A 13,280-nucleotide genomic window follows, 5' to 3' on the forward strand; every position below is an offset into this window, starting at 1 on the left:
AATACATGCTAATCAAAATGCATTTCTTGGGGCGCCTGGGTGGCTCAGTCGGTTAAGTGGCCGACTTCGGCCCAGGTCATGATCTCGCGGTCCGTGAGTTCGAGCCCCGCGTCGGGCTCTGTGCTGACAGCTCAGAGCCTGGAGCCTGTTTCAGATTCTGTGTCTCCCTCTCTCTGACCCTCACCTGTTTGTGCTTTGTCTCTCTCTGTCTCAAAAATAAATAAACGTTAAAAAAAAAAAAAATTAAAAAAAAAATGCATTTCTTCTTCCTGCCAGGAAACCCCCCAGGAATGAGCCACTGTACCCTCGCAGGATCGCATCATACACTCAAGCATCTGAAAAACACCTCGTTCTCTCTCCACCTTGTTGCAGGCCTCTCCTCCCAGGAAAGTTTCCAAGAGTGTCTAATTTAACACTTCACATCAGAGGTCCTCAGCACATGTGTGTTTTCTGCTGAAGACTTCGTTCAGATTTTCTAAACAGGGACACCTCACTGTTGGAGCCACAGCTGCTGAAGTGTGATTCTGAAAGTACCCAAATAACTCCTCAGGTTCCTGTTCTATAGCTTATCATGCATAGTTTTAATAGTTCTTGAGATGCTCTTCTACTATGGCAGGTGCTGGCAGCTGGGAACAAGATGGACGAGACTGCTTGTGGCTGTGCCTGTTGCTATGGTGATGTGGACACAAGACACACAGGTGAGAGGTCCTTCAAACAGTGGGATGTGGAGGTCAGAGAGGTGGGGCATAAACACAGGAAACATCTATGCCTTCTGGGCCTGGAAAGGACCCCTCAAGGCCAACTGGCCCACTCCCCTGCCTGTTAGCTGAAAACCAAATGGACGGGTGGCTTGTTGCTAAAAATCCTCAAGAACAAATTCCACCACCTCTTGAGTCACCTGTTAGTCATATTTCACAAGACACATTACCTTAAATAGGCTTTCTCGGTCCCATCTCGTTTTCTCACTGTCCTTCCAGCGGGTTCTGGTGTCACTGCTAAAGAGGTTCGTCATCGCCCGCACACTCTGTACAGTAACCCAGGAGGGAAGATGAAGGAAAAAACCTCAAAGAGCCCCACTGAAGCGTGGGCTCAGCTTGTTTCCACCCCAATCAGTTGCAGTCTCCACAGGGTCCCCATCCCTGTTCTGTCCAGCCCTGGCCCTGGGAGCAAGAGGCGGGCTGGCCTAGTGGGTCAGAGTGGGAGCAGAGCTACCCCCACACAGAAGGACTTCCTCCTCTGGAGTGAAATACAGCGGAAACATCTGTTTTTAATGAGTAGCTTTGCAAGCCTTTGTAAGCCTGCAAGCAGACCAGGCCCGAGGCGGCCTGGAAACCCACACTGATGGCACCAGGGCTCTCCTGCTTCCAGGCAGTCCTGCAAAACACAAACGGTGCTGTTAAATCAGGAACGTGGCCCTGTCCCACCTCACACCAAACAATCCCAGCCCACAAAATCACTTCAGAAATCATCCTGCCTGAAAAATGTGAGATGGCCCTCATGGCAGAGCCTGGTATAAAGATGTCCCCCCTCCACCAAGCAGGAAAGCCCCCAGCCCAAGATGCAAGGAGGGAAACTGCTCCTGCCCCTTCCAGAAGCAATGGGAAGCCCCGCACCAGGGGCTTAAAGAAAAGGGCACTATGGGAGCACTCGGGGCCCTGCAGTCCCACAGCAGAGTGCGGGCAGAGCGGGCCCTACCCCCCCATTTCCCTGGCTCTCTTCACTCCCTTCACTCCCACACGCCTGCATTTCACTAGGCTCAGAAGACAGATGTCTCTTCCTGCCATGGACATGCCAGACAAACCCTGGGCCGCTCTTCACAGTCCCTAATTCCCCAAAATAGTGTCAAGAAAACTAAACACTGTATGAAACTTCTCTGCAGCTTCTCCCTTTGGTTTCCTTCCCACCCGGCAGAGAACATGGGAACACGGTGCTTATTTTGACAGGAGTAAAGAAGCCTCTGTCTGTAAGTGAGGTTAACACCCACCCTGAGGCTGTGTTCTTGCTGGTCTCTCTCAGCAGCTGAGCATCAAGATTCTGCTAATTAAGCTGCTTTCTTCTCCTTAATTAGCTGCATGTGAATCTTGTTGGGAAGTCTTGGATCCGTGAAATACTCTGGGATAAGAATCGAAAAGAGAAAATTATCTAAACCCAAGGGGAAAAGGCAGGGAGGGAGACGGCTTACTCGGCTCAAAAGCCAGCATGGCTCGGCCTCAGTAGGGCTGTTCCCGGCAGCCCAGCTTTCCGAGGTACAGGGAGAGGTCACAGCAGATCCGGAGGTCGCTGTCCCCGCCCGAGCCTGCCAGCTCAGGCCTTCCCAGGAAGGACTTACACAGGATGGCTCCGGTCCATTACCTGCTGCCCGGCAGCCTGTCGGCGTGCTGAAACACAGGGAGCCATCAGAGGGCTAAGGGATCTCGGGGTTTTCTGCTCCCGGCCCATCCTGGGGCCCAAACAAATGCCAAGTGTTATTCTTGCCTCAGCTTAGCTTGCCAGCTCGTCTAGGAGACATCACGCCCTCTCCTCTCTGAGAATATCCTCTCCGAAGAGAGCCAGGCTCTCACACGATGACGCCAGAGGAGGGTTTTCATACACCAGGCATGATGTGAATCAGAGGCGGCATCTGCTGTGGCAGCAAAGACGCACTAGACTCACTCAGAAATGGTGCGAGGCCAAAACCACTCCCTGGGCTAACAGGACCCAAGAAAGCGTCCAACCCAGCCCTTCCTTCTAAATACCTTTGACCTTAAGCCAGCGGCTGGGGAGTAGGAGGTAGTGGAGCCCATTAGGATAACCTGGGGAGCCTTTACAACTGCGGGGCTGGGCCCCAACCCCGGGCTAATTAAATAATCACCTCAGGGAGTATGCCTAGGCATCAGCATTTCTTAGAAGGCATTTCTTAAAAGCTCCCCAGGTGATTCTAATGCGTAGCCAGGGGGGAGAACCCTGCTTTAGGATTCCTGGGGCGGGGAAAGAGCTGCGAGTAAGCTTCCGCTTAAATACAGGTTAAGGCTTCGTTAAGCCCCATGTCAGGCTCCCTGCTGACAGCTCAGAGCCTGGAACCTGCTTCGGATTCTGTGTCTCCCTCTCTTTCTGCCCCTCCCCTGCTCATGCTCGGGGCGTGTGTGTGTGTGTGTGTGTGTGTGTGTGTGTCTTTCTCAAAAATAAACATTTAAAAAAAAAAAGAGCTGCCAGTATGTTCCTCTGGGAATCTCAAAATTCTCATGGTTCTCACCAGGAGGAAGCTCCGCCTCCTTTCTGATCTGTCCTCATTTTGAGGAAGTGGCAGTGGAAGAAAGGGCCTTCTGAACAAAGCTCCCTGGGGGGACATCAGGTGAATAGGTACCCAGACTCCCAGGGAGAATCGTGGGCTCGTCCGGAGTCCAAATCTGCGATAATGCAAACGTGCTGGTTTCTCAGACACCAAAACCGACGCTGCCTTACCTGCAGCAAATTCTTGGATGTCGTCCGGTCTTTTCAAAAACATTTCTCTGGAAAACATGAGGGATAAGGGCAGGAGTAAAGCTGGCTTGAAGCCAGGCCATGCTCGGGCTGGGCTGTGGGTCCCGCACTTTCAGGGAATGGACCCGCCCAGGGGTCAGCTGGAGGGCTCCCGACAAAGACCCTCCCACTGGTGACTGTCCTTTGGGTCCTGCTCAGAGGCAGGGGGCAAAGTGTTCCAGATGGCACTAAGCCCGAGCATTGCTTGCCCCCCCCCAGGACAGCTGCGCCACAGCCCAGCGAGGCTTGTCATTCATTCAACAAACATTTTCACATAACCGGAGGTCAAGCCACGGGCGGGCGGTGAAGGCCCACTGCCTAGTCCTCGAGGCACAGATACACAACCCCACAGCCCGAGGACCACGTTCAACCATGGATTCCCACAGGGGCCAGGGGACAATACCATCAACAAAGCCGAGAAGATGAACTTGAGCTGCCGGTGGGGCCTGGTCCCTCACAGAGTTTTATGGTTCATAAAGAATGTTCACAAATGTTATCTCACTTTACAACCCTGGGAAACAGCAATGAGCCCACTCCATTTTACATATGAAAGAAATCAAACCTTCAAAAGGTTAATCATTTGCCCAAGTTCATAAAGTGAGTAAATACAGGGCCAAGGGCCCAGGTCTTGTGGTGCCAAGGTCAGTGCTCTCTACATCACATCCCGTCGGCCACGGATGCCCTTGCCCACCAGCCTGGAAGGCCTCCCCACCCAGAAAGCCCTGCCTCCCAAGCTTTAAGAATTTGGCCTCCCTCCTCCTTGAATTCCATTTGAGAATTACTGAGCACAGATTTTGTTTAAGTGACTATACTGGATACGAGGGAATGATTTTTTTTTTTTTAAGATAAAATACAGCACCTCCTCAAAGAAATTAGTCAAGTAAAAGAGAAGGAGTAAGTTCTTTTTTTTTTTTTAACGTTTATTTATTTTTGAGACAGGGAGAGACAGCACGAACGGGGGAGGGTCAGAGAGAGAGGGAGACACAGAATCTGAAACAGGCTCCAGGCTCTGAGCTGTCAGCACAGAGCCTGACGCGGGGCTTGAACTCATGGACCGCGAGATCATGACCTGAGCCACAGTCGGATGCCTAACCGACTGAGCCACCCAGGCGCCCCGAGAAGGGGTAAGTTCTCAAATGTCCAAAAGGCCAAGCAACCTCCAGGAAGGGCTATAAGAGGGTGTTAACAGTGTGCTGCAGACAGGGAGAAAGTTACTGAGAGCGGCGGGGGGAATCTTCACAGAGCAGCTGGCACCCCTTGAGGTGCATGTGAGATTTCAGTAGACAGGACAAGGGCATCCCACACCGAGGGGGGCAGCAAAGGCCCAGACATGAAAGGAAACAGCCCGTGTTCTGTGGATGGTGAACTCCTCAGGGTAGGGACTGGGTCCTGTCCACCTTTGAAACCCCAGGGTCAGAAGAGCACTTGGAGTGTCAGCACCCTCGACAATGTCAATGGGGTCAGTGGAATGATGAGGTTCCGTCTGGCTGGGTTGGGGGGCAGGCACACAGAGCAGGGGAAAGCAAAGGGGCTGTATTATGGAGAGCTGGAAGGCCAGGGAGAGACGATTACACTCAGTTCAGGAGGCAAGGGGGTGGGTGAATAACAGACTAGTCCCAAAGTGGAACATACCCGGCATGAGAATGGGGGGTGGGGGGGGCGCGGATCTAGGAGATACCATTGAGCAACTGTCACAAAAGAGCATGAACTGTAGAATTCCACTTACTAAAGTGCAAAAAAGGCAAAACAAATCTGTGCTAAGACAAGTCAGGATCCTGGCTACATTTTGGGGGGGTTTGTGCTTGGAAGGGGCCAAGGGCCCCTTGGAAGGGTCTGAGGGGCTAGTCAGGTTCTATTTCTTGATCTGGACCCTAGTACCATGTATATTCTACATCTTGTGAAAGTTCACCCAGGTTAGGGTATGCTACTTTTTATTACATTTCAACAGAATGTTAAAAAAAAAAAAAGGCAGAGGGGGCAATACTGTAGAGTCACTGAAGATTTTTCCAGCCAAGGAATGACACTATCACTTCTAAACTTTGGGAAGATTCATCTGCCTAGCTATATACTAAAATATTTAATAATGCCTTTCTACAATTTCCCTACTCTTCCCATTTTTCAGGTCCAAAATTCAAGATATTAAGAGTTCCATACAGTGTGTACAAGTATACCCTGGAAAACTGTGACTGAATGACCATAAATCATTAGGATCTGGAAAACCCAAGTGGAGAGCTTGCTTCCCAACAAAAACACTTTGGAGCTTCTCATGGGTTAGAGTGAGTCTAGAACAGAGACCTGAAGAACAGGTGAGGGCAGGTATGCTGTCCAGAATTCCATCCCTTCCTCTCCCTTCCTCTTTTCCCAAGGGGACAACCATCTGAAGTATCCAGTACACTTCCTCTCCTCCTCCCACCTCCACCTCAGAAAGAGAAAGGCCTAAAAGGGGCCAGGAGAATTTCCTGTAGGTAGCTTCAAGATCAGCAAAGGGAAAATCCTGGCGGCTTCCCTGGCCTGGAAGGTAGGAATAATAAGGAAGAGAAGGGGCTATTCTTGAAGCAGCCAGGCAGACACCCAGTTCTTCCTAGAAACTTCCTGGACAGAGAAGTTGGGCCATCCCTGACATGTGACTAAAACACCACCCTTTTCATTCACCACCTTGTGTTTGTGAACAATGCAAATGATTTAATTCAGGCTTTTAACATCTCTCCCTAACCTCCCTGCTGGAGTCATTCCTAATGTGGACTGCAAGCTTCCTGGATATGAATGATGTCAACCTTTACTTCCCTTTAGAAGAAAAAGTACAAAGGGGCGCCTGGGCAGCTCCGTCGGTTAAGCACACAACTCTTAATCTCGGCTCAGGTCGTGATCTCACGGTTCGTGATCGAGCCCCACGCGGGGCTCTGCATTGACAGCACGAAGCCTGCTTGGGATTCTCTCTCTCTCCCTCACTGTCTGTACCCCACCCCCACCTCCTCTTATGCGGGTACACACACTCTAATGATTAAACTTTAAAAAAAAAGAAAAAGAAAAAGTGCAAAAGTGATGGCCTGTTCCCCAGGACTGACATTGACAAAAGACCCCTAAACTATTTTTTGCCCAAGCCTTATGCCTGGCCCAAATAAACCAACCTTCACAGAGAAGTTTCTATTTTCCTTTTCTCCATCTCCTATCTGCCCTGTGAGAAGCTGCTGCCATTGGAGAAATGACTAGGATATGAAGAACAAACGGTAAGATCCAGGAAAGACAAAAAGGAGTGTCAAAAATAACAAAATAGTGTCCTACACCCAATGGCTGCCTGTTGAGTTTCTCAATGCCAAATTACCTCTTCCAAGTGTCAGAAGATACATACTTACCCTTACAGCTAAAATGACTGAATATTCATATTTTTGAGAATTGAGAGATAACTGAAGAAAACCTCTAGAGATAACTTAAGAACACTCTGGGTGCCACAAATCCCAGAGTTAGAAAAAACTCAATTTTAAAATATTCTCTAACTTTTGAGGTGCCTGGGTGGCTCAGCCAGTTAAGCATCCAGCTTTGGCTCAGGTCGTGATCTCATGGTTCATGAGTTCGAGCCCCAGGCAAAGGGCTCTGTGCTGACAGGTCAGAGCCTGGAACCTGCTTCAGATTCTGTGTCTCCCTCTCTCTCTGGCCTTCCCCCATTCATGCTCTATCTCTCTCTACCTCAAAAATGAAGACAGAGCTCATGCTCTGTCTCTCTCAAAAATAAACATTAAAAAAAAAAAACTTTTAATAAAAAATAAAATATTCTCAACCTTTAAAATATATTTATATGTGTACACACACACACACACACACACACACACACACACACACAATACCTTTCTGACCCTAAAGGCAGCAATAAGGAGTGTTTAAAGAAAGAAGCGGTCAGTCACACTCATGTCTCCGCAGCCAAGATCTGGTCATATTTCCCACTAGTTGTGGCCGGCTGGGAAAACCACCTACCTGAAGAAACCACTTATGAGCAACTCCACTTCTTTGTGCGTCCTTAGGTATTTTTCGTTAGCAATCCGAGTCTGAATCTGGGGGGACGAGAGCAAAAAGGTCACGCTCCATGAGGAGCCAGATTTCAGGGTTCAAGACCTGCGGGGGTGAGGCCTTGGGGAAACAAGATGAGCCTCTGACCTGGGTCTCTCCCCGGGATGTGTGACATTTCAAGCCGCCTGCTTTCTTACAGATCAACACCCCCACGCCGCCGCCTGCTCGGGCTCAGGGGCCATTACTAAGGACGGGTCTCCACCGCCCGGAAGTTCTTGTCTGGATCGAAGGTACTGTCTCCGGTAATAACTTCGATCCACTTCCCCGTCTAAATGCCCGCTGTAGTTCTTCCTGCAGGCGCCTGTCGGGCTCGGTTTAGGGCCCCCGAGCCCAGGGGTCCGCCGGGGGCCCCCCCAGCCGTCCGCCCCTTTACCCGGGAACCGGCCCTCGCGCTCCTCCTCCCGGACTTCCCCCCGTCTGCGGCCCCCCCGTCCCGGGGGAGCCGCCCTTTGACGGAGGCGGGAGTGGGGGGCGCACCCACTTTGAATTGGCTTAGCTGCTCCTGCTGCGCGGGGCTCAGCGCCCCGGGGTCCGGCCCCAGAAACCCGCCCTGCAGCGTCGCCATCTTGTCCGGGTCGTCAAGGCGACGGGCCACGCGGCCGAAGAGGCCCCGCCCCCCCCAAATCCGGCTCTCTCCGGCGCGCGGGGCGGGGTTGGGGCAAGTAGTGCGGGGGCCGCTCTGAGGCCGAGGAGTAACTTCGGGCTGCTGTCCGCGAGATCTGCTTCCCCAGAGTGGGGGCTCATTTCCCGTCGTGGTTGTATATGGAATGGGCCCTTCTGGACCCCACCCAGCCTCACATAGTGTTTTTTCTAGGCTCTAGAGGAAAACTGGAAAAGGGATTCCTAAATTAGCAGTCTCCCAGAATCTGGCTCCTAACCCTCTCCCTTGTTTGGCAACTGTTGAAACCTAATAGTAGGGAGAGAGGATTCAAGCTTCTTCCCCTTCCGCTGAACCCCTCCATCAGTCCTGTAGACACTTGACACTTAGCAGCCTGAAAGCATCCCAAAGGATGGAGTGAACGGAGTTCTGCAAAGGAAGGAGTTCTGCAAAGGAAGGAACGTTCTCACGCCAGAGAGGGGGGGGGGGGGGGGGGGGCTCTTGCCAGATGTTTCCCCTCTTGGACTGACTTTCTTGTGGAGACAACGTGCTCCTCCTAAATTCTAAATTATCCCTCCCACTCCCAGTTGAACAGAGGAGGGGAAAGGCAGTTGGTCTTCAAGGTGGGTTCTTCTAGTGTCTAATTAAGAAAAGAAAGTGAAACCTAAAGCCAGAGAGCTGGAAATAGGCCTGGAAAGGGCAGGAGCCTTGTCAACACACACCATGCTGGTTTTTGCACACCCAGAGATCATGCCCAGGAAAGGCCTTCTGGAGAACAGGGAAAAGAGCTCAGAAGGAAGGCTGGTCTTTCAGATTTGGGAACCACTGCCCAAGGAGAAACAAGCCCACCATTGGGCCATGGCTCTGAGGGGGTCTTTCTGTGGTCTGCCTCTATCCTTCTCAGCAAAGATGGAGGAGAAGAAGTGAAAATGTTGGCAGTTCCCAAGCCAGGGAAAAATCACTGAAGGTAGATTAGGTAGTGAGCTACAGGCCTCTTCCCAGGAATCTCATTCAGGTTAGCAATCATTGTGGTTGTTTGTCTGGTTTTTAGGAGAAAGAGTTAACAGAGAAGTAGATAAGCTGCCATCTGTCACAAGTGATTTTTTTCAAGCAGGAGCAGAGGTTAATCAGAGGTGGTGGTTCTTGTTGGCCAAGACCGGTCTCTTCCTGCCCCTGCACCCCCAAGAGAAGCTAGTGAGGGAAACCCTTAAGCTGCATCACCCGATATGGTCACCACGAGCCACCGGTGGGTGTTCGGCAGTCAAAATGTTTCTGTATCAGATGTGTTATCAAGTGTAAAATACACACTGGATTTTGAACACATACTTTGTTTGTTTTAAACTTATTTTTAGAGAAAGAAAGAGAGCATGAGTGGGGGAGAGGGGCAGAGAGAGAGAGATCGAGAGAGAGAGAGAGAGAGAGAGAGAGAGAGTCTTAAGCAGGCTCCATGCTCAGTGTGGAGCCTGACACTGGGCTCTGTCCCACAACCCTGAGATCGTGATCTGAGCCAAAATCGAGTCGGATGCACAACCAAGTGAGCCACCCAGGTGCCCCTTGAACATGTAGATTTTGAAGAAGTAAAACCTCTTAACAATCTTTATATGGATGACATGTTGGATAGTTTAGATATATAAACACTTTGAATAATATTTAGGATATATCAGTTAAGTATAATCTATTATTAAAAGTGATTTCGGGACACCTGGGTGGCTTGGTCTGTTAAGCGTCTGACTATTGGTTTTGGCTCGGGTCATGATCTCTTGGGTTCATGATTTCAAGACCTGCATCAGGCTCTGCACTGACAGTGCAGAGCCTGCTTGGGATACTCTCTCTCCCCCTCTTTCCCTTTCCCTCTCTCTCTCTCTCTCTCTCAATAAATAATAAAAACTTAAAGTAAAAGTAATTTCAGTTGTTTCTTTAACTTTCTTAATGTGGCCAATAGAAATGTTTGAATTACATATATGGCTCACATTATATTAAACAGCACTTGTCCAGGGGCGCCCGGGTGGCTCAGTCGGTTGGGCGTCCGACTTCAGCTCAGGTCATGATCTCGCGGTCTGTGGGTTCGAGCCCCGCGTCGGGCTCTGTGCTGGCAGCTCAGAGCCTGGAGCCTGTTTCAGATTCTGTGTCTCCCTCTCTCTCTGGCCTTCCCCCATTCATGCTCTATCTCTCTCTACCTCAAAAATGAATAAACGTTAAAAAAATTTTTTTTTAAATAAACAAACAGCGCTTGTCTGGACTGGGAAGTGCGCGCGCACACACACACGCATGTGTAAGCATGTAAAATTTTCTCCATCTTCACACCCCATGCATAAAATAAGTACTATCCTCCTTCTGCTAGTCTGGGGTCTCCTTGTGCTTTGAGAAGCAATCCAGCTTTCTTGACTGATCACATCCCATGGCCCAAATACCCTCTTGTGTACACAAGACAGGCTACTTCTAACTACTTCTGCTTTCTTACAGCATCTCAGTCGTCGCTGTTGCACCTGATGTTGGCCTGTCTTCCCTCTCCATTTGAGACAGAAGCCCCTTGACAGACGGAAGATCATATAATAGGTTGTTTGTATGGGCTCATGGTTTCTGTTGCAAATGGCCTCCCTCTGCTTTCAGTTGTTGAGGGCAGCAAGTGACTAGCAGCTCTGCCCACCATTTCCACCACCACATTTTGCCCTTTCTGAAAAACATCTCAATTATTCAGCATTTCTCATTTTCTAAGAATCTAAAATCAGTAGTGGAACTCTCCCTTTATAAAGTCAATCATCCTTTTTATGTAGGGCAGCTTAGCATCGAGTGCAGAATAAGAAGGAGGGTGAGCCTGGGGATGGCAGGTAGAGAAAGAACCTTGGAAGGCCGAGGGCTGGGAAGCCTCATTTCCTCCTGGAGAGCAGCTCCCCAGAATAGCCTCTGAGTGGTAGGATTTACTCCCCGCCAGAGTTAACTCCCAGGGCAGAGATGTGCCCACAGTCACCCAGCAAGCATAGCCTGAGGCAAGCTCCCACCTCTTCTCCCCTTACCCCTGCCTCTCCTTTCAGATGGAAACCTTCCAAATGGGAACCACAAGCTAAGCAAAGGATTGGAGGCATTCTGCTGCCTGCGGCTGTCTCCCCAATTGCTGACTGGGAGGAGGAGTGAGGGGAGTTCATTATAATTCATTTTTGTAAATGTTGAATATTTCAATTAATGTGATTAGCCCCAAGCCCAAACGGGAGGCAGGGCAGCAGACCTGCTGACAAGACATCCTCAGAGGGTGTGATCTATTTACCATCTCCATAAATACCAAGATCAGATTAAGAGGCAAGAAAAGGAGCAGTGAGGGTGGAGTGTGGGAAGTTACTTTCCAGATGTGTCTGCACTCTTGGTTCCCTGGCACTGTCATCAGGTGTTCTGACCACGCAGAACTGGGTCCTCTACCAGCTCCCCTCAATATGCTCATCTTAGGGGCCCAACTGGGAGGACCTGAGCATCAATATGACAAAGTGTAATCGTATCTTCACACACACACACACACACACACACACACACACACACACTTCAAACCCAGGCCAAGGAAGAATGAGAGGTGGTCAACAGAGAATCAAGCAGTAGAAAGAAGGCCATCTCTCACACAGGGCTGAAATGAAGACACGAGAGGAAGAAAGGCCAGGTTTAACCACTGTCCCCACTCCCACAGGGAGCATTTGATATGGAGGTTAAACTCAGGACTGAGGAGCCAGACCACCTGGGCTCCACCCTCACTGAGCTCTCTTTCTAGCTGTGCAACATTGGGTAAGCCATTTTATTTCTCAGTGCCTCGGTTCCCTTACCTTTATTTGGAGATAATGGTAGAAGCTTTCTCATAGGGCCATGCTGAGATTTAAACAAATTAGTAAATATAGAGCACTTGGAACAATGCCCGGGACACCATAAGTGTCATCTAAGCACTGGCTATTACTATTACTTCCTGTCCAGAGGAGAAGCCTGCCTGCTGTGGTAGCTGAAGAATGGGGGCTGCTGGGACTGAGTCGGGACATATTTCAGAGACATCAGTGCCATTGTGGGGACATCAGCCACACTCTGGGGTGAAGAAGGGAATGACAGGAGACAGGGTGTTGCACAAGAGCTGCAGGCAAGGGCTGCCCTGTCCAGAAGAGTCCATGTCAGCAGGTACTCCCTGCACCTAGTGGTGCTACGAGTGGCCCCAGTGCATGGAGAGGTTAAGCTCCCTGGAGATTATGGGGCAAACAGATCACCCATAGAATAGTTGTTAAGAGAGTAATGGCCCACAAGTGTGCTGCCCCCGCCCGTTTTTGCTACTGGACTCACTTTGAGAGTCCCACTCAAGGAACCTAACTGGGAGAAGGAGGCAAAGGGAGGAGAAATTGGGTTTCTTCGGCCCTCCAGGGGAGCTGCCAGCTGTGGTTCTTCCCCCTAAAGGAATCAGGAATCTCGTTTTACCAGAGGTGCTTTGCATCAACTGTTTACTCGAGAAATAACCGTTAAGCAACTAGGTATGAGCCACACACTGTGCTAGACACCAAACAGTAAAATGCTGAATTAAACGGTGTCCTGGTCTTCAAGGAGCTTCCAAGCAATAGCTCTCCAAGTGGTCACCACTGCCGCCTCCCTGCCCACGCACTTAAACACACAAACCACCAAGAGGGAGAGAAGGGGGCGTTGGCAAATGCCAGCAAGACATAGGTTTTCTTGGATCCTTTTCTGGAAATTGCACAGTTCTCTCTTTGCGCTCATTTCACCCTGGCTCTCCCCTTCCCCACCCCCCTTTCCATCTTTCCTCTCTGGGTGCCCTTCTGCCCTTTCCTTCAGTCTCTGAGACCTGCTTCCCACCCCATCTACACCTCCCTCCTTCCCCCACCCCCAACCTGCCCAACTGTTCCCAAGCCATTTTCGGTTCCCTGGATTCTTTCCTTGGATCCCCACACTCGGTATCCCCAGATGCCGGCTTCCCTCTCCTCCTCCCCACTGCGCCCCTCTCCTGGGTCTTCGCCTCCAGCACCGGGGACAGCTCCAGCCCCCGGAACAATGGACCCCACCTTAGGGCTCCTCTATAAATTCTCCATCTTAGTGTCTTGCCCAACTCGTGATTGGGGAGTAAGATGGGGGAAGGGTTATTATCAACAGGACC

At 50.4% G+C, this 13,280-nt stretch overlaps 1 protein-coding gene across 1 annotated transcript; it reads right to left on the minus strand.

The window, feature by feature from the left end:
• Nucleotides 1-1,237: 1,237 nt before the first annotated feature.
• On the minus strand, nucleotides 1,238-8,153 carry RIIAD1 (regulatory subunit of type II PKA R-subunit domain containing 1). Its single transcript, XM_049616253.1, has 5 exons — nucleotides 8,042-8,153; nucleotides 7,468-7,544; nucleotides 3,442-3,488; nucleotides 1,985-2,112; nucleotides 1,238-1,374 (listed from the first exon to the last, which is right to left on the minus strand). Exons 1-4 carry the CDS (start codon nucleotides 8,123-8,125, stop codon nucleotides 2,042-2,044), a joined length of 279 nt encoding a protein of 92 aa, XP_049472210.1. The 5' UTR covers nucleotides 8,126-8,153; the 3' UTR covers nucleotides 1,238-1,374; nucleotides 1,985-2,041.
• Between the last annotated feature and the right edge of the window lie 5,127 nt (nucleotides 8,154-13,280).

The sequence above is a fragment of the Panthera uncia genome, assembly GCF_023721935.1.
Source record: "Panthera uncia isolate 11264 chromosome C1 unlocalized genomic scaffold, Puncia_PCG_1.0 HiC_scaffold_4, whole genome shotgun sequence".
Classification (NCBI taxonomy): domain Eukaryota; kingdom Metazoa; phylum Chordata; class Mammalia; order Carnivora; family Felidae; genus Panthera; species Panthera uncia.